This window comes from Solanum dulcamara, chromosome 7 (genome assembly GCF_947179165.1).
Source record: "Solanum dulcamara chromosome 7, daSolDulc1.2, whole genome shotgun sequence".
Classification (NCBI taxonomy): Eukaryota; Viridiplantae; Streptophyta; class Magnoliopsida; order Solanales; family Solanaceae; genus Solanum; species Solanum dulcamara.
In genome coordinates this window covers 11,659,484-11,682,933 of record NC_077243.1, presented here as the reverse complement: position 1 = coordinate 11,682,933, position 23,450 = coordinate 11,659,484, and the positions used below count along the sequence as shown (strand labels likewise).

At 34.9% G+C, this 23,450-nt stretch overlaps 2 protein-coding genes across 3 annotated transcripts; both read right to left on the bottom strand.

The window, feature by feature from the left end:
* Nucleotides 1-245: 245 nt before the first annotated feature.
* LOC129895467 (phytochrome-associated serine/threonine-protein phosphatase-like) lies at nt 246-7,354 on the bottom strand. The gene is made up of 10 exons (XM_055971188.1): nt 6,972-7,354; nt 5,529-5,675; nt 5,367-5,434; nt 4,775-4,832; nt 3,910-4,020; nt 3,777-3,827; nt 3,090-3,233; nt 2,922-3,017; nt 2,764-2,835; nt 246-730 (listed from the first exon to the last, which is right to left on the bottom strand). The coding sequence occupies exons 1-10, from the start codon at nt 7,050-7,052 to the stop codon at nt 647-649; spliced, it is 912 nt and encodes a 303-aa protein (XP_055827163.1). The 5' UTR covers nt 7,053-7,354; the 3' UTR covers nt 246-646.
* Nucleotides 7,355-9,066: 1,712 nt separating this feature from the next.
* LOC129894187 (beta-galactosidase 10) lies at nt 9,067-20,402 on the bottom strand. 2 transcript variants are annotated; one of them, XM_055969747.1, is made up of 19 exons: nt 20,029-20,402; nt 19,795-19,890; nt 19,590-19,702; nt 19,308-19,374; nt 19,108-19,200; nt 18,248-18,391; nt 17,760-17,848; nt 17,369-17,474; nt 17,131-17,218; nt 16,887-17,005; nt 16,124-16,288; nt 15,461-15,669; nt 14,843-14,952; nt 14,560-14,669; nt 13,362-13,469; nt 10,791-10,901; nt 10,468-10,679; nt 9,744-10,077; nt 9,067-9,548 (listed from the first exon to the last, which is right to left on the bottom strand). In XM_055969747.1, the coding sequence occupies exons 1-19, from the start codon at nt 20,248-20,250 to the stop codon at nt 9,438-9,440; spliced, it is 2,607 nt and encodes an 868-aa protein (XP_055825722.1). In that variant the 5' UTR covers nt 20,251-20,402; the 3' UTR covers nt 9,067-9,437. The 2 variants fall into 2 exon arrangements, with proteins under 2 accessions (XP_055825722.1, XP_055825723.1); XM_055969748.1 differs by lacking the exons at nt 19,795-19,890; nt 20,029-20,402 and having other exon boundaries at nt 19,308-19,437; nt 19,590-19,670.
* Between the last annotated feature and the right edge of the window lie 3,048 nt (nt 20,403-23,450).

The following is a 23,450-nucleotide window of genomic DNA, read 5'->3' as shown; positions in this document are numbered from 1 at the left end:
CACCAATTAACCATCTCTCAATCTCAAAATGAAAAATACAGGTACTTATGTTGTCAAAGATCTATAAGATAGTGCAATAAGCATCCCTTCAATAATCACTTATAATATGACACATTTACTTCAAGGATAAAGTCTTTTTTTCAGAAGCAAATATCTTTAACCACTAGATTCAAGAGAAACATCCTCAGTAGCTGCAACTTCCCATATTTCTAATTTCTAAGTGATATGAAACGTCACACTGCTGATTAGCCCCATAATATTCCCAGATTTTATCTGATTTCGAGTTGTAAATGAACAATAATCTTCAAGTTCAAAGCGAAAATAAAATGTACATCTAGCAAAAATGCAAGCAAGTAATCTAAAGACTAATCTGGTCAAGGTACAATATCACCAATATGACACATTTAGAAAAAATTAATTACGGAACAGATGGGGGGAGCAGCATTCGAGACCATTGTAAATACATAGCACACACTATTTGGAGCCAGCGGGATCAGCCAGACAAGCTAGGGCATATACCACCATCTTGTTGAATGACGTATTCAGTACCCTCCGGACAGACAGTCTCCCTTTAATTTTCCCATTAATAAGGGGTGGCCGGATGAAATGCAGAAATAATATCAGAAGAAAAGAGCGAGCATTCCACTCATAAGAAATAGGGCACTCCTGTCCTGGGTCCTCTCATCTGGTTGTTTTCCTCAGTTTCAGAGAAGAACTTAACCTCTCTCTCCTGATAAAACCATACAAAAATTAGAAAAGAAAGTGGCAAGGAAATAAAGTGAGCTAAAATGCCGAATTTATAAAATTCCAAAATGTTGGAGACTTTGACAAGTCGACACAGCAATTGCCTAATATGCTTCATTTCTTATCCATTTTTCCTATCACCTAACTTGCTGTTCCAATACCACAAGCAGTTCCAGTTAATTCACCTTACTTGGAAATTTCATTTCCATATCTAGTGCAAACATGTTTCAGGTATCAAAAGAGGGCATAAACTCTTGTATTGTGGGTACAAGTCCTATGATTCATCTCATCTACACTTCAAGAACATAGTCGCATGATCTTATCTGCTCTTCTATTTCTTATTTTTCGCTCTGCTCTTCATTTTAAAGGATGAGAACATTTCAAGGTATCCAGATAGAGTCCCGGATAAAAGAGATCTACCCATTTTAGCCACCCTGTCCATTACTAATTTAGCTTCTCCTGCTCTCTAACCCGCCAATTTATTATGTGGTCTTCCATTTGAGTTCAACAGGTCAATATTTTGGTATTCCTCCTGCCGACTTCTCACGTAGAGGTGGCAAAATTAGCCCATGAAATCATAACCCGCCCAAATTTAGGTTGATTATTGACTCACCCATTCATTAGCCCAGCCCATTTCAGCCCAACTCATTTCTTTTCTTTTTTTAACAACCACCCAACATTTCAGCCCATCAAAATTTGGGTTAATATCTAGCCCAAATTGATCCATGAGAAATATTATCAATAAATGAGATAAGAAAGGCTGATGCCAAACATCTTAAAAGTCCTGACTTATAAGGAGTAATCAAGACAACTCTGATCTTCCCGTCTATGACACCAAATACGAGCTTATGCCTTGTAAACTTATTTCAAAAGAGTTCACGGGAGTGAACATATTCATAGCAGTAGATGAAGAGGAAAAAATCCTAGCTCTTTGAGCTAAGATGCTGACATTTTTCACTGCTCTACCTTTGAACATGGAGATTGAATAAAATCAGTTTATGCAGTGAGAGAGACAAGATCTCTATATGTAGATACCCACGAGATTGAATCCTTTAGGAAAAAGATTACGATGGCATTACTCACAAGAAAATTGACAAAAGAAAAAGGTAGAAGTGTGAATTAGGAAACGAATGGACCACCACCAATGCAGATACAAGACAGGCGAGAAGAAAAGGTGAACTACTTTTAATCCAACAGTCAATCAAATGGCAGAAGTGAAGAACAATTTCACCGGGAGCTCCAGCAAAAACAACTAACCGAAAGTATCTTTCTTTGATGAATCAGTTAATGATTACAATGTCGCATCACCTTCTCCAGCATTTCACATGGGAAAATATCAATCTATAAAGTAATTTTTTTATAAGTTATGTCGATCTCTAAAGTATTAAAACCTAAAAAGTGGAAAGAGTATTAACTCGTGACTTACCATTCCTTTGGGACATTCTAATTACTCCTTTTTCATTTTTTGTGTCTTACAATCCTTTTTAGTCAGTTTCAGTAAAAATATGTCTTTCTATATTTAGTACATTTTTAATTCCAAAATTCACATTTACCCTTGATGACACTCCCCTACAGGAATTGCATGGCATGTTTAACGCCACAAGATTCACAAATATTTTTGGTATGTTATGCGCACCAATTTAAGACCAAAGATTCGGAGGATACTTTTGGTAAGTCATGCACATCTTTAGTTTAAAACCACAAGACTTGAGCCTTGTTTACATTTTAAACTGCCTAATCAAACTAAGACACAAAATGAAATGGAGGGAGTAGTAGGTTTCTCCTAATATCAGGATGAGGCATTACGTCCAAGGCACAAAATCCTCCTGTGTTATATAACAACACACATCAACTTGAATAGGTCAAATCATATGAGAAAAAAAAAGAAGGATACAACTGTCAACACACAATGATAAACAGAGCATCAAGCAACAAAAAGGGCACCACAAAGTAATCCTGAAATTCGAACAGGCTAAGTAGTAGACGGTAAAAAAGGCGTGAAAATAATAGCAATAGTACCATATTCTCATTGAAGCTCAATATAGAAGCAACATTTCCACATCGGTAACAATAGTTGGGAGCAGACCACACCTGCATTGTACAGAAGGCAACAATGACATGATTTCATTTTATGCTACACATCAGATGACCGACACAATCAAGAATAGGTTACTCACTGTCACCAGTCCTTTATCCTGAAACATGTACTTCAAACCTTCCTGGACAAGCTGGTGAGCCCGGCAAACTAGATCTAGTTTATTAATGTGATTATACTGCAAACCATGAGCAAAATTATAATTTGAAACAATAATCACAACTGTAATTAACATCTTAAGCTTACATACCTCAGAGGTAACTCTGGATCCAAAAAGCCAACCTGCTCCTCGAGGACTTACTGCCCATGTTTCAATATCTTCGGGGTCACTCCACATAAGGTCGCAGAAAGGCCCTTCATGGGGAATTTCGCAATTACGGTCAATGACTCTGATCTGCCAGAGCATTAACAAAGAAAGAAGAAACATTAGCTCTGCATGTGCCCCCATTTTGAATACAGAAGCAAGATTATGCTAATTGAAAAAAACATCAAATTAGCAACAAATTTATTAAAAGCATTGACATCATCACAATCAATTCCAGTGAATCCTTAAGTACCACATAACAGAGGATAAGGACCTCATAGGATCTCTAGATACACAACACGTGAGATATTAAATCACTATCATTTTTTGATTGATCTAAGTTCATGCAATTTATTAATTATACTAATAATCTGGTAAATCTTTGACTAAATCAACTGAAAGCGAAACCATTTCGCCCTTTGTTTAATTTTATTCAATAACACATGACACAAGCCACTTGCAAATTTTCATTTCCCCAACATGTATACATACGACTGAATTGGAGTCCGTTTGGAGTAAGAAAGGATTGATTTCTTTCTAATACAGTGAAGATTATATAATCCATGCACTTTAATTTGAAACTATTCACCAAAAAAGAAGCAGAACCACAAATCAAAGTCCAAGTCAACATACCTGATCAATAGTTCTAACATCAGGAGAAAGTCCACCGTGGACACATAATACCTGTATGCGAAGAAAGCTGTTAGTTAATAGGATTAGAAAACATGGCAAGTGGTTAATGTTTATCTAGAGTGCTACAACATACTGTTCCGTCTATGATTGCCGAGAGAGTAAGATAGTCAAAAACATCAGTGCAGTACCGCCAAGCATTCGCATTTCCATACTTCCTTTGGCATTCATCGTAGAATCCATAGACCTATTATGACACGTAAAATGTAAACCTGATCAGAACATAGCATATCTAGAAAATGCTTCCTTCATATACCATGCATGTATCTTCACTATGAGGAAAAAAATTCCCTGAATTTAAGTGGTCCAGGTAAAAAAGCCATAGGCAGCAGCGTTAAGAAATGCTAATGCCATTAACAGCAACGGTAAAGAAACCTTGAACTTGAATTCAACTAATAAAACATCTACATTCAAAGAGTTGTCTGTGCAAACTTGATAATCCACTTGTATGTCCTCTTACTCACAAAGATAGCCAGAAATCTGAGTTGAGAATTTATTTATTTTTGAAGCACGGAAAGAAACACCAATGCTCTTTTTGGATAAAGAAGGACCTTACTATAACTTGAAAGATAGGATCCAAAACAGCAAAACAATGAGCTAATAATATGGATCCAAAATAGCAAAAATACGAGCTAATAGTATGGAGACAAGCAATCATTAGAAAAACTCAAATAAGAAAATTATAGAAACACATTGTCCAGACACCATTTATATGAGGGAAATAACCCTCATGAAGCATGATTTAGCCAAAGATCAGGATCTCTCAAATGATTAATGAAGGCACCACAATGACAGCAAAAACAATTGCCTCTTCAAAAAAAAAATTGAGAGAGAGGAGAAAGTAATGAGGTAAAGATTCTCGACCACATCTATGAGACCTAGTATCTATTACCTACACTTCACATGTAGGCATCATAAATTTAAGGTATAGTATCCATTACCTGTGTTAGTTGCCTGCTCTCGTGATTTCCACGTAAAAGAGTAATGTTGGCTGGGTATCTGATAGCAAATAAAAACCAGGAAAGATAAATAGTTAAGAATGAATGTTATTTCACCTTTTAACAAACAAACCTCCAGAGAGTAAGCAACACGAGCATTTGATTAACTGACGCAGCACAGATAATGTGAATGTGAATCAATCTCGAACATGATTTAACAACTTTATACAAATTGGAAAGGTAAAGAAGGGAAACTCTATCAGAACATTTGGGGGTTGGCTATAACTAATACACGATCAAAGGATCTAACAATAGTGATGCGATTGAAGGCTCAGCGGGCTTCCTAGAAAAAACATGAAATAACAAACTAGTTTCTATCAGAGTCCTCTTGGACATGACAAGTGGTATGCGGTCTTTCTTCTAACTAGTCAAAAGAAAACGTTGAATAATACAAGGTTCCAGGGTCGCAAGCATTATTATTTTCAAGACAAAGCTGACCAGTCAGCAAAAAAAACTATTCGTTCGTGCAGAAAAGAAACATTAACCAACTACGGACAAGTAATATCAAATTGCATTCATATGTTCCATTCCATACCTTGCTTTAAGGAGCAACAAAATCGTAAAAACTTCTAGACTATTGTATCCACGGTCAACAAAATCTCCCTGGACAAAAACAAAAAATCTTACAGCAGGATGACTTAACCAGTGTAGTGGCTAAAGTTCGAGAAAAACTAATCCATATCTAGTGTTATTTTACCATGAAAATATAATTCGTCTCAGGTACATGACCTCCAGTCTGGAAGAGTTTCATTAGATCATGAAACTGGCCATGTATGTCTCCACAAACAGTAACTGGACTATTGACGGGCTGCACATTTGACTCCTCTATCAGGATTTCCTTAACCTGGATAAGAATAGCATGTTTTAACCACAAATAAAGGGGTGAGGTTTCTCAAGGAAAACGACATCGGATGCTCGACTTGAACATGATTCTCACAAATGTTAAAAAGATGGACCACAATATCTGCTCAGAGTGCCCTATTTGGAAAAAAAAACATTTTCCATGGTACAACTTATCAATGCTAAGAACTATCATTACTACAAGTTACAACTAGTAGGCAAGTCGAAGATGCCAAACTAATATACCTCGAGTTATTAATCACAAATGCAATCAGAATATTTTCCTGTGAACAATGCCCATATAAGCAGAAAATTCAGAAATCCTCTTTCTGCAATGAACCATACATCAGAATATATCCTTTAATTTTTTTTACATTCTAGCAACACAGAATAGCCACACCACATATGCCAGAAAAAAGTTTAGACATTACAATTTCCAAATTATCAGATTTTGTTTTTGATGACCTAGGAAATCCGCGGGGGGGACAACCTAGGACCAGTGAAGCCTTTGAAAGTCAGGGATACTGGGCAAACCCCTCTCAACCTTTGACACTTGAACCAAACCCGATCACCTACAACCCCCATGTAACCCAGACCCCACCAGCTACAACAACTTTTTTTTTAACCCCCACCCCCACCCCAACTGGCTTACGACTGACGGCTAACCTCTATCATCATCATTCAGCCACAAACTTTAGAGAGTTTATCATTGCTTTAAAATAGGCAAGAAAAGGAGAAATACTCAGCTAGTTCAGCCGCTCTAAAAGTTTTAACAAGGATAACTAACCAACTGTGCTCCAACAAAGCATTGTTCTTTAGAAATTAATGGATCCCGTCTTGTCAAAGTGAAACCAACAAATTAAACCCAAACAGTCATTGCAAGTAATGCGAATGTAACTTTTATTGATAATAGCATATTTTTCTTCTTGGATCCCTTACATGCAAAAAATCAGGTCCTTAAAATGTGAATGTAACTATCCCAGAATCCTACTTGAGGGGATTTGGATATGAGCAAAAGTAACAAACCAAGCCTGCACCCACAATAATATCAATTCTTAATCAATAAGAAAATATATGCCCCTATGATCTCCCATAACGGTTTCCATCAAACTCCTCTTCTCCCACACAAAAAGCCCAAAATCCATAATATCCGCAAGACAGAACCCAACAAAAAGTTAGGGTTTTTGTATTAACTGGTTTAGTAAATCACAATAATTCAACTAACTCATTATTCTTATCAGGCAAACAAACCCTAGCCAATCCAATAACAAGTTTTAGAAGTACAAAAAAAAAACATTACATATTCACAAAGGAGCTGAAGCTCGTCCTCTGCTAAATGCTGCCCCTCTTTCACTGTCGTAATCCACTGATCCAAATCCATCGCCCCTTAATGCCCTGCCGCCTTCTTTGTTGCAAATCGACAAATTTCTTCGTTTATGAATACAATAATTTGCACAAAAATGCAGCGTCGACTGATTGAACAAAAGTGTTTACAGTGAATCTCTCTCTCTCTCTCTGTGTATCTTCCCGCTCTGTTATCAGAACACAAAACGAAGAGTAAAGTGAATCTGCCTTCAGATTCACTGGATTTTGAAACCCTGGCAAACTGGAGATTTTACGAAAGCCGAATAATGATAGGACTCTTTTGCCCTTTCAGTCGTACCCCAATTTGGAAACAGCACCACTTTAGTTGCCAGAATTTTTCAGCCTAATTATGAGCCCGTTTGGATGGACTTTAAGTTGGTCAAATCAAGTTATAAGTCTTTTTTTAGTTTTTGGACGTATTTGCATAATACTAATTTTAAGCCATAATGTTCTTAAAGTAAGTCAAAAATGAAAAGTTGGATTTCTAACCTTTTTTTTAGTGCTTAAAGCCATTTTGTTTGACCATGAAAATTATTTTTATATTCCTTATATTTTAACTAAATTCCCAAACTACCATTTTTATTTTTTTAGCCTTAAAATTCAAACATTTATTTTCATCATAAACACTTTTATTCAAACACTCAATTACTTGATTTAAAAATAACTCTCAGCACTTCAAAATTCTAAAAGCACTTCATACATAAAAGTTATTTTTTTAAGCTCATCCAAACGGGCTCTATATTTTAAAACTGTTAAACTTGTTGAGATATTTTATTTAAATACTTAAATTTTTTTAAAAAAAGTAGTTCGATGCACTAAAGCTTTCGACCTTCTGGTCACATGACAACAATTTTATCAGTTACTCGAAGGCTCCAATTCAAAAAGAGGGATTTAACACAAGGACTTCCCAGGGGTCACTCATCCTAGTACTACTCTCGCTCAAGCACGCTTAACTTTGGAGTTCTTATAAAGTATTTTAATTAAATACTTTCATAATAAACTTTGGAAAAAAATAATTGTGTACATTACTAATCACTTAAAATATACCATTTATTTAATTATACGTATTTGGTTCAATAAGTCAAAAAACTGCACACATATTCTACTTGAGGTTGATGTGTATAACTAAAAAAGAGGACATTATGTGGTTAACTTAAGCATCTAATAGACGAATAAAAATATATGTGCAAAATTTTAAAAAAAATTTACATCGAACGTATTTAATTGAAACATTTTATTAGTAATTGAAATGTTTGATTAAAAGGGAGCTTGTTTCGAGTGTTCAAAGTATGTATATAAGCTAGAAGAACAAAATAGTACTACAAGTGTGATGATACTCTTATAAAGAAAATTCTACTAATTGAATTAGTTGATCAAATTGATATTGTACAACTGTAAGACGTACGCAAAAAATAATAATTAAGTTTTAAGTATAGTAAATAAGCTATTTAATAGTAATTGTGTTAACGGAAAAAACTAAAACTACACGTATTATATGGTACATGCTTGAAAGCTCACCGGTTAGCATCAATTTTGGAGTTCAATTGCATTTTTTAAGCTATTGGCTTCTACGTACGGTGCCTTGCACGTAAAATATCCCAAAATAAAAAATTATATTGTAATTTATAATATTAGGTAATTATTTAAAAGGAAAAAAATATCACAGTTGAATAACTCTTATATAATTGGGCATCAAAAAAAAAAATCTATAATAGAATTCAATTTTTTTAACATTAGCAGGTGCTGAAAAAGAAGTGAAATGACTGAAAACATATTATTAGATATTGTAACTAAGTTATGGCCACAATCAATATCAGTCATTCTCATATATTGTGATAAAATAAGGCACTTTAATTTGACCATATTTTTTCAGTGTGGAAAATTACTATATTTAACTGTAAACTTTAGAAATTCAAAGACGACCTACTGCCATCAAGTAAATTTCTTTCATGGTGTATGATTTTAACACAAATTTGGGAGGCGTCATAATAGTTAGAAACACGTCCAACGTACCATCTAAAAGGTAAATCTTCGAAGGAAAATACATGCACTAATATATTCTGGGATCAACAATTTCTAAAGAACACATAATTCTTCTCACAAAAGTGTTTTTTTGTTAAATTTTGAATCTCACAATTCACAATAAATCTTGCATCTCCACTGAATAAATATGAATACTTTGTCTTTCAAACATGAATATCCAAGCTTATCTTCATCTTCTGAGAGAATAGAGGCAGTGGTGATGCTTAAACAAGACATCAGTAATCATATCTTAAACTTCAAATCATAGACGGAAGAAGGAATAGCAGATTTTTCTGCTATGTAAGAAAGGTTTAAGAATGAGCATTTCTGTAGCAAAATATATGAATTAGAATCTGTCATTCATTTTGGGCAATGGCGCTCAGCTGCAATTCACTTCAACAGCAAGTTTCTTTACTGTACTTGGACACAATTGCATGTTAAAGTTTGAGCTCGACATTTCTAATGCACACTCATTTTGGTTCAGGCAGACCTGCAAAACATAAATAGCAATCTGCGGTTATTACAGAAGAGAAAAAGTAGTTGGTCACAGGCTAGTTGTGCTTAGAAATCACTCAGTCAACATAAGCTAGTAAGTTACTTTCTGGTACAGTTTATTGCTCAAGGCCTTTGTTCAACCTAGAAAATTCATGATTCAAGCAGAGGGGTTCGTCAGATATTATGTTACCTTTTCGACCAGTGCTGCAGAATTTGGATCATGGCAGTCTCCTAGCATGTAGGAGCCACATGTACCATTAGGATTTCCAAAGCTGGCAAATTTGACAGCGGAAATATTAGTATTTGTGGGGCATTTCAACCTTAGAGTTGGCCTGTTTTTATCGTTAAGTTCAATTCCTTGCAGATTTTCAACATCAAAGGATGGATGGTCCTCTGATAGATGACCACAAGCCCCAGAGACCTTTCGCATTGAGAATCTAATTTGAGAGGGATCTCCACCTGTCTCCTCAAAGATAATCAAGATATTTCCTGATGACTTGAACCAAGATCGTGGCACATGATACCTAATTAACAAGCAAAATATGAGAATTTCTACTTTAAAAATATGGATGTATATAAAAAGCGAAAAAAACTAGTATTAAGGTTGCAAATAGATGATACACTACTTCGAACACTACTGGTCTTCTATTGATGGCTAGAAACAAAGAAATGCTTCCTTTAAAAAGTAAATAGGAGTAATAAAAATTTTAGGAATTCAACAAAGAAATGCTCCTTTAAAAAGTAAATAGCAGTTATAAAAATTTTAGGAATTCAACAAAGAAATGCTCCTTTAAAATGTAAATAGGAGTTTTAATTTCTTTAGGAATTCGTGCAAAAAGCATAATATGGACAGAGTCCAAAAGAAGTAAACACTCATACTACTGATACTGTTTCAGGCAAGCATCTGGGCTTACCATCTCTGTGAAGGTTCTCCACAGCCAGTGACACATTTATCAGGGTTAAATTTGCCTCTGTAGTCACATTGAGTAACACACTTCTCATATTTAGAAGTTCTCCTCGGCCAATATCTTCCAATTTCCTGTCCATTCAACCAAGCCATTCCTTTTCCCATATGAATCATATCAAGTGCAACAGGTTCATTACCAGGAGGCGCATCTACTACTGCCTGGAAAATCACAGAAAAGTGCCAGCGTGATGAGAAAGTTGGAAGGCGTAAAACAACTTCAGAAGCAACTATATACAGGCTCAATGTTTGGGCGCATTATTTCCTTCTTACCTTATACCATGTGAGGGGCTGTTGCTTTGGTGGCTGTGAAGTCGGTGCCCAGATTTTACTGTTCAAGTTATATGACTTATGTATCCTCAAATGTTCTCCTAGCAATCCAGTCTAGACATAAAATAATAACTGTGAAAATGAGCAATCAACATTTCCTATATTTCAAACAAAATACAGTAGTAAATAAGCCTTTTGGAACAACACTTATTGGTTTAGGGATACCGAACTGTGCATGAGCAACACCAAGATTTATTAAATACGAAGCATTATATGGAGAGAAAATTTGAGTTGGGTAATGAAACATCACATGGATTGTAAACTGAGAAGTATTTGAGACACTTCAAGAGAAATCTCTAAATAAGAACAAATATGAGCAAGGACAAACAAAACTTGATATCAAGCCTTTTATTTATTTACTTAACTTGATATCAAACCATTGAAGACCCATTGAGCGTGTCCAACTGATAGTATAACTGCATTACACAAGAGGCATATTCCATCTTTTGCAATTTTCTATGACCTGCTTCCTATTTTAATTTTCAAAATTTGTTAGGCGTCTTTCTCTTGATGGCAAAATTTTCTTTCTTCATTCATGTAATCAAATTATATGGCACAACACAAATTCATAGAAAAATGTTTGTTATGGAGGAAAATGTTTTCCATGGAAAATATATTTTTCTAGAAAATGTTTCTTGGAAAACAAGTTGGTTTCTTAATTACTTTTTAATGTTTAGTAGGTACACAAAAAAAATATCATCTCAATGGTACATAAATGTTATTGTCAGAGTGGGTAAAAAGTCCCACATTGGTTGGAGAATGGATTGATGGTCTTCTTATATGGACTTGGACAATCCTCCCCTCCTAAGGTAGCTTTTGGGGTTGAGTTAGGCCCTGGTGCCATATCTTTACAGGTATCAGAGTCAGGTCCATTCCCGTTTGGACTTCCGGTCCACGCTCCAGTTGGGCCTGAGCGTGAAGAAGGGTGTTAGAGTGGATAAAAAGTCTCACATTTGTTGGAGAATGAACGGTGGTCTCTTTATATGGACTTGGACAATCCTCCCCTTATGAACTAGCTTTTGAAGTTGAGTTAGGACCAAGTGTCATATCTTTATGGTTATCTAGCAAAACAATATGGGGGTGGGATATGGTGGGGAGTGGGGGTTCAGGGGTGGGAATGGTCAAGGGGAGTGGGGTGAGGGTGTTGGTGGATTGGGAAGAGATAATGAACTTGCAAGTCACTTATGTAACTTTGTTTTCCCTACTTTGATTAAGGAAGTCATTTTCCTCATTTTAAAGAACTTGTTTTCCTAGAGAAAATATTTTTCAAAATATTTTGACCAACCAAACATAGGAAAATTGAAAAACATTTTTTAGAAAATATTTTCCTCCATTACAAAACACACCCTAATTTCTGCAGTAATCAAAAAGGGGCAACTAAAGTCATGTAAAGGGATATTTGTATTGCCAATTTATTATGACATATGAGAAATACCTAATAAGTAGTAATTAGGAATGATTGTGTTATATTTAAAATCTCTATGTCCTCCAACGAAGCCTACGTACCCATAGGCGTGTGCCTACATATCGTAGGCCATAGCTGCATGTAAAACTAACCAACCATATCATTTTTTCATTTGCTAGTAAAGTGAATTCGTCAGGCCACTATTGAGTTGGTGGATCTACAAGTTTTAGGATGAAGATATATAAAAATCAGCCAAATACGGAGAAAATCAAAGAATCATCACACAAGACTAAAAACACATGGGCCTCGTATAAATTAGAAGAATCACAAACCTAAGGACCCTCTAACTGAAGGCTCAAAAAGTAGCAATGTAGAACTAACCCGTTAGCCATATGAGGAGAAAGGAAACAAGGGGCTCCTCTCTACAGACAATACAGGAAAACTTTTCCAGATTTTTACAAAACCAAAGAGTTTTAACTTTTAGTTTAGGTATATGTCAGATCTCATCTCACTCAGGAACAGTATCCTAAATTGTTGGCAGGTGAGATTTAAGCATCATGAGAAAAAATTTCTACATAAGTATCCAATCAGGGATAAGGCTACAACGTCCTACAATCAAAGCTTTGACGTTCACATCAGACTCCAGTACCGTTAGAATAGTCTAAGGTCTGAGAAGACGGTGTTAGATCCGTACATGCCCATAATTGTTTGTTGAGGAATGAGGTATTATAGTTGTAAACATATGTCTTTGCTTACATTTTTCATTTGGTTCTTTTGTGCAGTGTCGCTGCTTTTAGGTTCATGCTATTAATGCACAAAAGGAAATACAACTAAATAGAAGCTATGAGTCCTTTCCTCCATATGCATTCCATGATCCTCAGCCCAAATCTCTTCTCCTCTTGAAGGACAAAAGAGGTAATAGCGCAAGGGCCCACTTTAACAATGTCATTACCTCGCCATGATTAATAAATGGATTTTCCCAACTATTGGAAGAGGGTGTCCAAATAGTTTCAATTCTGTGACAGACCTTTAAAAAGAGGAATACATGCTTCCTAGATAGACAATGATGCAAGCTGGAGCACAAACTTAAGTGAAGGAAAATGCAATACCTTATAGGTCCAAGTACACGCAGACAAGTCCAAAGTCCCACTCTTGAACCCTTCAACTTTGACACTTGTTGGACCAGCTCCAATCCATTCATAAAACGATCCAGCTGTCTTTAAAGAAAAAGCCAAGTACTGTCAGTCTAAGGAAAAGCATTTGGAACAAATAAGAGCTATGCAATATTTGAAGAGTATTAGTCTCTTTCAGCATCTCAAATATTTCAACTGCAGTTAGATTAATACTGTGTGAGCTTCTGCAGAGATCCAAAATGCATTAGTTATCATATCCCCTTTTTTTTTCCAAGAATTGCAGAACATCATTCATCATTATAGATAATAAATTATGCTTTCTTTCGGAGACTTTTACTTGAAAGAGTAAAGATGCTTCATTTTCACTCCCCCCATCAAAGAAAATGTTGGAATTGTCTGATTTTTGCATAATGATGATGTAAATAAGAAACAAAAACAAATGGAAATATGCTGAATACACATCTCTGGATCTAATAAACACACCAAATCCAAAGAAATCATCTTATTTTGTATTTTGGGTTGTTCAATATTGTCCACTTTCTTATAAAGAAAAATTCATACTGAAAGCTCAATACTTTTTAAGTATTATATCATTAAAAAAAGTGCTCCACCCATTTATGATAATAAAAGTACAATTCTTCATAACATCAATTTTCTCTACACTTTTGGACCCACTTTTATTTGAATACAATGAAACTTCAACTATTACCTTAATAATCTCGTCCAGACAAACTGGGATAGGGACAGAGGGAGTAGAAGGTATGTCTATCCTTATCGTAAAATAACTAGAAACAATCCCTTATTATTCACTCTGGGGTTTATTTCTTCTTAGATAATAGTAACTATTGTAAACTTCATATACACAACACTCTTCGTGACCGCAAATTATTATTTTTTGACAAATAGTTAGGTCCTTACTCTCACAAAATCTAGAATACAGCAGTAAGCTATAATTTGGAGTTTTGATTTAACCTCCAATTCTCTAGCATACGATTGGCACATATTCTGCATGGATAATTCTAGCTACAATAAATTTCATATGTGCATGTCATATCATTAGTGAATTTCCAAATTTCGTGACAAATGGTTAGTTCGTAACTCTCAAATAATCTGGAGTGGAGCAGAAACAACTGCTCTGTGATTACTTTAGATGAAGGAAGTTGTAGCCACTTACTTGTAGGCCCACAGTCATGCTTAACAAGGCAATTTCATTCTTCCCTGCCTTGAGAGCAATAGGAGCTTCAAACTTGAAATGTGGCACTGTGCCATTTCCAGATGCACTGGCTATAGATAAATATGCACAAGTAAACAAAATTACTTAAGGGCCACATGCACTTTATACAAAAAGGGATATATTTCCAATTCTAGGCAAAAGAAATGTATATAAAAAGGGGTTTCCCTTTTGTTCTTTTGGGTGTAATTTCCCTAGTATGGAAATAGACATATAAAATACAGACCTTGAAGCTTTTTATTGATGAAGACATGCATAGCATGACCCTTTGATTCAACGAAAAGCATTGCAGTGCCTCTGTTTCTTAGGAACTCCTCCTCCTCATTAACAAAAATGCTGCCAATAATAAAAAGTTATGAGTGTATGTTTATAGACAGGTTAAGAAAAACGATTTCAAAAGGCAATGTCACAATTTCTATGGAGAGTAAACTAGCTTCTTTCTCCCTCATGAAAGTTCATCATCACCTTTCATCCCATTGGTTATCAGAAAACTGAATGCTCCTAATGCTTACCCAAAATTGACAGACCAATAAGTGACTTCTTAAACTGGTTTGAGGATAAATACTCTAAAATACGGGAAATAGTTAATAAAAGACTATATATCAGACATTCGTTCAACCTTCACCTTTAATGCCTGCCTGGCCGCTCCCTCCCAAAATTAAAAAATGTATGATTGAGAAATTACCAGTGATTTTGTGTTTTGGAAACCAAAGAGGGAGGAAAATGGCATCCATCTACTCATATAGTTGTAGTTCATCCATGTAGACAAAGGTATTTAATATTGGTCAAATGCACGTGCTCAGGTAAAATCATGGCAATGTTATCAACCGAGAGTGAGACCAACCTTGTTGTGTACCAGAGGTAGTCTGTAGCATCTTTTGTGGTGTTAATGTGATCTTCAAAGCCGTTTTTAGTGAAATCAGCAACTCCCCATACACCAGCTGTTTCCTTGAAGACTTCCCACTGAAGAGATTTGATGTCTCTCTTTGGTGATCTTGCGGTGGGATGCAAATCTATGGGTGCCATATTGACTACAGAAGTTTGACATCCAACCTGCAAACAGGAGGAATTGCACAAGGCATAGATTGTATTATGAAGCAAGTAAATGCATTCTGAAATGTGATTTATATTAAAACTAAAATATAATAATTTTAATCTTTTGTCTGGAATTACTGGGTTATAACATCTTATTAGAAAAGCCTCTATAATCATTTGTTTTATTTTGACCTAGCGCAATTATTTTAATGTGGGGGAAGGGGGTGTTCTTTTTCAACAATATAACCTTGAAAGGTCTCTTTTTCCAGAAAACATTCATCACTTCAGCAAGTTAATATTTCGCAGCCTTGTAACATTAACTACAATTGAAGCCTTGTAACATTAACTACAATTGAAGCCTTGTAACATTAACTACACTGTTAAAATAATGATTTACTTTCCAGTATTTCAGAGAAAACTAATTACAATCACTACCTATTTTAACTGATATTTGTTTAAAACAGACACACACCTTTGCTGTGTTGAATGCTACATTTTTGCAGTCTGGCAAAATGCTAACAGACCATGCTGGCAAGTGGTATGATACATGCCGGAACTGTACCACCTTGTCATTTTTATCATCCATATTCGCGAGAAAGGCAGCACAAACTCCTGAAGCATCTTCATAAACATCAGCCTGAAGAACCAATGAATAAAAACCAGATTCAGATAGAGTGCACAACAGTTAGTCTTATCATGGAAAAAACAATTAGAACCCACTGCCACTAGTATCATGGTCCTTAATATAATACACAAGCATGTGAAAGAGGATAAAGAGGAAAAGGACATAACTAGACACTACATCAGAGGAAAAGTCATTCCAAGTCGATCTGAGAATGAAAATGCTAGTTTAGATTCAGATGGTTTTGCTGCCTATTCAAATCCAGAACTATTGGGGTATCATCTTTTATTTTGGGATACTTCATTAAATAAAAAAAGGAGCATATATTATGTCTCTGAAGCATTTTGGAGAAGAATTTTCAAGTGCCTGTTCTTGCACGTAGATTCTGATGAACATAGTTCAGCAATAATCATCACAAGCTATCAGCCCCAGAATTTAGGGTGTGAAGCACGTGTGAAGACTTTATGAAGTAACAATTCGACCATTTCTTGAAGCTTGAAAAAGGCAGTATGCATTAATTTCAAATTCTTCTTATAGAAAAACATACGAGGAACAGAAATAGAACCAAATGAAGGAGCAAATGAAAAAAAAATCAAAATGGAAGGGAAGTTACCTCTTGTAGAGGACCTAAGGAAACAAGAGTCGGATCATTGTTCAGTAGAGCATACTCACACAATTTTATGACTTTATGAAGTTCTTTGAGGTGACCCCATTTTGGAAACCTTGCTAGACCTGGAAGCCATATTACACAAGAATGATACTATGTTTCAATTAAACACTTTAGAACTTGTGTTTACTAAGCAATATATTTAACATGCACAAATTATTCTTTTAGCAACAGAGACGGATAGGCTAACCATATTCGTCAATTGGGGCATCATAGTCATAACTTGTGGTAATGAAAGGGCCACCTGCTGTCCTGCCAAAGTTTGTCCCACCATGGTACTATGATGAAAAAAAGTTAATGTGAAAAGGTAAGATACGGAAAATCCCTTAACAATATGTTTGTAACCACTTGTATAAGCTTATATCAAACTAAAATAAGAAGTAATTTACTTATAGCTGATGACGGGCTACAAAAAAATAATAGAATACCATGTAATAATTCTGTACGCTTCCTCCTTTTTGGAAAAAACGAGCCACAGAATACGCAACATCTTCTGCAGGCCTGTGAGGATCTCTGGCCCCAAATGTCTTGAACCTGAAAATTTTATGTTCTTTTTAATTTCAGAGTTAACTACACTTCATCACTTCCTCTCAGATAGCCAGGAACTCATCAACAAGATGCTTTTTTCTACAAGTATTATTGAAATACACATTTTTGAATGGAAAATATTAAATGAGATGGTAGTCTCAGCAATGAAAAGATGAGGGAAATTATTCATGGCACAATCAAATGTAAATACACATTCTGTTAAAGAAATCTACATAAATGCATGTTAGCTTATAAATTCAAAACAGAGAAATAAAGAATGTGAAATCGTACCATCCTGGCCAGTTCTCTGTCCAAATTTTAGGCTTGTTTGGAATGATTGGTTTAAATTGGTCACAGTAAAATGAATTGCATGTGTCAATCTGCAAAGGAAAAATTAGTATTGATGATCTGAGTAGAACCAGAATTCCCAAAACAACATGTTAGCCTATCAAATTTACTTATGGCTAGAAGCTGCTTAAACAATAACGATTCCAGCTTACTCGAAAAGTAGGTGAATAAGTGTTTAATTGCGTGAAAAACTTGGGGCTATAAAGTTATCTTTTTTTGATACATTTACTTTTCCTGCAACCAGCTCTCGCACAACCACTCTTCTCTTTGAAATGTGTGGATGGCTAATAGCAGAAGCAAAGAAAATGTAATCTCACACTAGATTACAAGATTGCACCAACCAAAGAAAGTTTGAACTTGACAAGCAAAACCTAACATGTTACTGGAAAGAGTAGAAAAGGCCCATCCTAGAGCATGGAACAAGTTCTCACCACAGGATCAGGAGCATCATACTGCTGGCACATTATCCAAGGTACACCAGTATTTTGAGAAACAGCCATTTTAGCAGCCCATAAGGCATACCTTTTCCCCCCTTCTCCATATGCATTTTCATAGTAGCCGTACTCATTTTCTACCTGCAACAAAAGATTTTGAGCAAGTGAAAACCCTCATCAACAGGATGCAGTGGCAAAAGGAAAGACAACAAGCATAATCTTATCAAAAGCCTAAAACTAATTGCAAAAGAGTCGTCCTGCAGTTGCATACCTTTCCTGAAAATTCACTAACAAGTTACTAGATAGCTATAGATGCTTGATGAGGTAAGAGGATCTGCAATTTACATGTCTTTTATGTTTCTTAATAATTCTCTGAATGGAATATCAGAGAAACGGAGCAAAGTAGGTTTGATAGTTGGGTAAAATACAGTTTTCAATGTTTTGGAAGCAAAACAGATTAGAAGGTGAACCAACAAACTGTGTCAAAGATCTAGGATAAAGAAAGCTACATATATATGCCAGCAAACCTGCCTATAATGCCAACAAACCCAATGTCACCAGGGCTAATTTACGGCACTTGAGGGCTTGCTTGACACGAGCACAACAATCGGCAGAGCAAATAAGGAATTGACTTCTCTAAATTTAAAAAGGAGAAACAACAATTTCATTTGTAGCTGGCACTGCTTTACTTGGCTTCGCCTTTCTTGTGCTAGAATTTTAGCTCGGAAACACAAAAGTACTGTATGCAATTTCTGAATCCAATGAGTAAAACTTAAATTAAGATGTTGCGAGGAGCAAAACCAATGCATACAGAGAATGGTTTTTGCCCAAAATTAACTTTCAGATTCCTATCTTGCCTGTGACAAGATGATTGGACCTCCTTGAGATGCAAAAAGCCTCTCTTTCTTCATTAAGTTCACTATATACGTCATGAACTTCTGCATGTGATACTGAAATACCAAGCAGAAGATTGATCAAAAGGAATCCTTTTATAAAAATAATGCAAAATTGGTCTAATAGAGTCAACATTCAATAGATGGTTCTGTTATAGGCTAACCTTGAATGGTTCGCTATCAGTCCGAAAGGTGGTACCTGGCACATAATGCAGCCACACAGGAAGTCCACTGCATGATTAATGATTTGTTAGGATTTCTTTCCTGCTCTTTAATACTTCAAGGAATTAAACTCTGCAAACAAAGTTCCTAAAATTTCACAAAATATTGGTATGCAGTATCTGGAAAGTCCACTATTTACTTTGTACTATGAAGCTCTTCATCAGGGGTGCTTGGTACTAAACTAATTGGAATCTAGAGATCAATATAAAAGTATTAAAACATACCCAAAGTTCCATTCTGCGGCAACAAATGGTCCAATCCGAAGAATCATATACATTCCAGCCTGCTGAACGATCTTACAAAACTTGACTAGATCAAATCTTCCTCCAAAGTAATACTAATAAGTTCTCGCAAGAAAGAACAAAAATATCAGTTCCGAATTTGACGATTCACTAAGAAAACTTCAATTTTTAATTGAACTAGTCTTACATTGCCCGGGGAAAGTTCATGACCATTCCAGAAAACATATGTTTCAATAACATCTACCCCTCCTTCCTTCGCCAATTGAACCAAACCAGGCCACATCTATTAATCCCCACACCATTAGAGCAATTACAAAACACAGAAATTGAAAATTAGAAGAGCAATAACTGCTCATTAATCAGACGATTAATCAACTCAAATATATGTCATTGAAGTAGTCTAGTTCCAGTAGAGACTCACGGCAGGGACACTGCGAGGATAGTGAATAGAAGCGGAGATGAGCAGCTTCCTCTTGCCGTTAATGATCAACGAGCGTCGATCGTACGTCACACTACCAGTACCAGTAGTAACATTGGAAGCATCTACAGCTGCTAACGACGACGACATTACTGATATCCATATCGCCGTCGAGGCAAGGAAAACGAACTTGAAATTAGAGGAGAAATAACTCATTATCTTCATTGCAACGGCAAAAGTTAGCTAGCTAAGCTGCTTAGATAAGTATTCAGATTCCGGCGAGAGTTGGCATTGGCCGATTAGTTTGCCTGTGTTATTCACCGGAGTAGTCGCCGGGGTAAAGCAAATGGGAGATGCGGCAAAAAGAAGCTTAAATCGCGTTTATATAAGTGTGTGGGCGCACTTATTTAAAGCTCCGCGTTTAGCTTTCCTAGCTGCAATAGTAGAGGATATTTTTTTCTATAATTCATATGTACAATCTCATATACGTAATGTACAACCTCCTTAATGATTTGTTTAATAAATTTCCCAAGATGAGAAAAACATTAACCGTCGTTTTGCCCACTTAACTTCTCTTGTAACTACTCACGTGCACTTTAATTATTTGTCAACAATTATATAAGTAAAAATTCACCTTTATATCTCCTTTGATAAATTGTATTTTATTCAAGGACAAGACTAATCTAATTTAGGAAACAAAGTATGTAGGAAATGAAGCGGCTAGGATGGGCAAGACACTACCTTATGTTCCTCCAAGCGCAAAGGATGGGAAGATTGTAGTGAACATTGAGTAGGGAATCTCTTAGAGCAGAAAAAAGTATTAAAAAAATTCGTTTATAGATTAGGTGATTCATCATGTTAAAATTTTGAAGAATCATGTACTAAATGCTTGTCATTCTATCAAAATGCCCATATACTAATGCATGATGATAGTTATATACTAAACCTTATACATTTTTTAATAAACCCTTTATCTTGCAAAATTAGAACATTGATTTTATATTTGACCGTGATTGCCTCACAATAATACCATTGTGGGTGACACTCCCAGGTCTTCCTGTGGGTTATTGGTCAGGTGAAGTTTTGAGTAAAGTAGCTAGTGCTATATGGAGGTCATTGTGCACCGATAGTTTCACAGCATCTATGGAAAGGATCTCTTATGCTTTGATCATTGTGGAAACTGTTGATATGGAGGCCATTGTGCATATGGAAAGGATCTCTTATGCTATAATTATTGTGGAAACTGACGTGTCTCAACCACAACTTGACTTCATTAGAAGTTGCAATTCCCCCTCGTGCATTTCAGCAGTTAATTGAGTATGATTGGAGGCCTTGATTTTGCATAAATGTATGAAATTTGGACATAATACTAAATGATGCTTGACTAATTGCAATTTATAGTACTTTTTGTATAATCTTTAAATATTTATATTTTAATTATTAGATATTGAGTTGATTTAATTCAATAAAACTTCAAAAAATTAATCTGGTACTTCTAGTAATATTTAAAATCGCTATTTCTTAATCTTAACTCAACAAACTCCAAAACGCTGGCTCCCTGACTAAATTTTTTGAAAAAATAAAAAATAAAAATTTTTCGCTCAAGAGACTATAGATTCTAGTATATTAAGAATAAATAAGAAAGAATTAACCAAAGTTGGTACTCTGTCATACTCGTTCAGTGTATTTCATTTTTATTTGTTCAGTGAAAAAATTAATATAATTTATTATTTATTTTATTCATATGATTAAATTCTATCATTATTTTCAATTTGTTTTTCTAACATAATCATTAAAAGCTATCCTAATATGTAGAGTTACAATTTTATTTACACATAATGCATAAAAAAAAAATTAATTTAGGCTCGCCTGATATTTATATCATTTATTTTGGACGTGTACAAATAGTCACTTAAATCTGTATAAAATTGAACAAGTATTTATACATATGACGCATCATATATAAATCAATTTTTGTATATCTCATACAAATTGCCACGTATATATATTTACTTATTTAAATTTGTATAAATTTAAATATTTGTTTATATATATTTAAAATTAAGAATCATAAATATCAATCAAGATCAAATTTAAAAATACGATATATATTATGCTTTATATTATTATTAGGAGTGAGTATTAACAAAGGAAGGTGGGGTGGGTGATTAAATGAGAAAACGTGTTGATGTAAGCACGGTGTTCGGTTGGCGGGAAAGAAGCATTGCCCTCTGAATGAAAAGTTAACTGCCCGAATACTGTTGACCAATTACCAGAATTGTCCAAATTCTCTTCATATTTCTCTTGTCCATCTTTACTATTTTATTTTTAGAAAAAAATTAAATTTATTATATTTAATGAATGATATAATAAAATTTCATTCTATTAATGACTTTTTAAGTGTGTCAAGTGAATACAAAAAATATAATATAAAATATAACAATCTAAATAATATTAAGGATAGAAAGACAAAATAATAATAATAAAATCGTCTTAATTTTTAAAAATTAAATATTTATGTTAATATGAGCCAAGTAATATAGAGGTCGTTTGGATTGGCTTATAAACTGTTTTCAGTTTTTTTTTGAGTGTTTGATTAGCTAACTTAATGTCATTTTGTGCTTAAAATAAATCCCAATAAATAATTGAGTTTATTTGGATGAACTTATTTTAAGCCGTTTATAAGTTGAAAACAGCTTATAAGTCAAAAAAAAAGTTGACCTGCATCTATTTTTTTTTAAACTTATAAACAATTTTCAACTTATAAGCTGCTTAAAATAAATCAATCCAAACCAGGTAATAAAACTATAAAAGTAACAATCATGCAAACAAGCTGTGAGATACCCCATGATACTACTGAAACTACTGCAGTAGTTAAGATAGCGTTGGGAAGTGTGGGGTAAGGAGAGGCCCACAGAAGATTGTTTCACAGGCACAGCTAAGTCTGGTCTGGTTTACTACAAAACCCCATGGGCTGTGAATGAATACGTGACACTCCACAACTCTTTGTCGTTTTTTTCTATTTTTTTTTACCTTCAATGGTGTTGTTAACGTTGAATTTTTCATCAGCTCGATTCAGTGGCGGAATCAAAAATTTTATGAAAGGGATTCAAAAAAAAATAAACACGCTAATCAGAAAAAAATTATGCTTATTAGGATTCAAACCCATGAGCTGAGACAAGCTAAGACGAAATATTGAACCTCATTTGCCACTGATCTAGTCCTTTGGCTTATGCTCAGAGGGTTCAATGTTAAATATATACACATAAATTAAAAAATTTATCTTATATATACAGTGTAATTTTTTACCGAAGGGGTTCAAATAAACCCACTCACTTGCACATGGGTCCGCCCCTGGCTCGATTAATTAAGATTTACGTTAGAAAAATTTTATTAAGAGATAAAATGTCACGTTACCTTTAGTG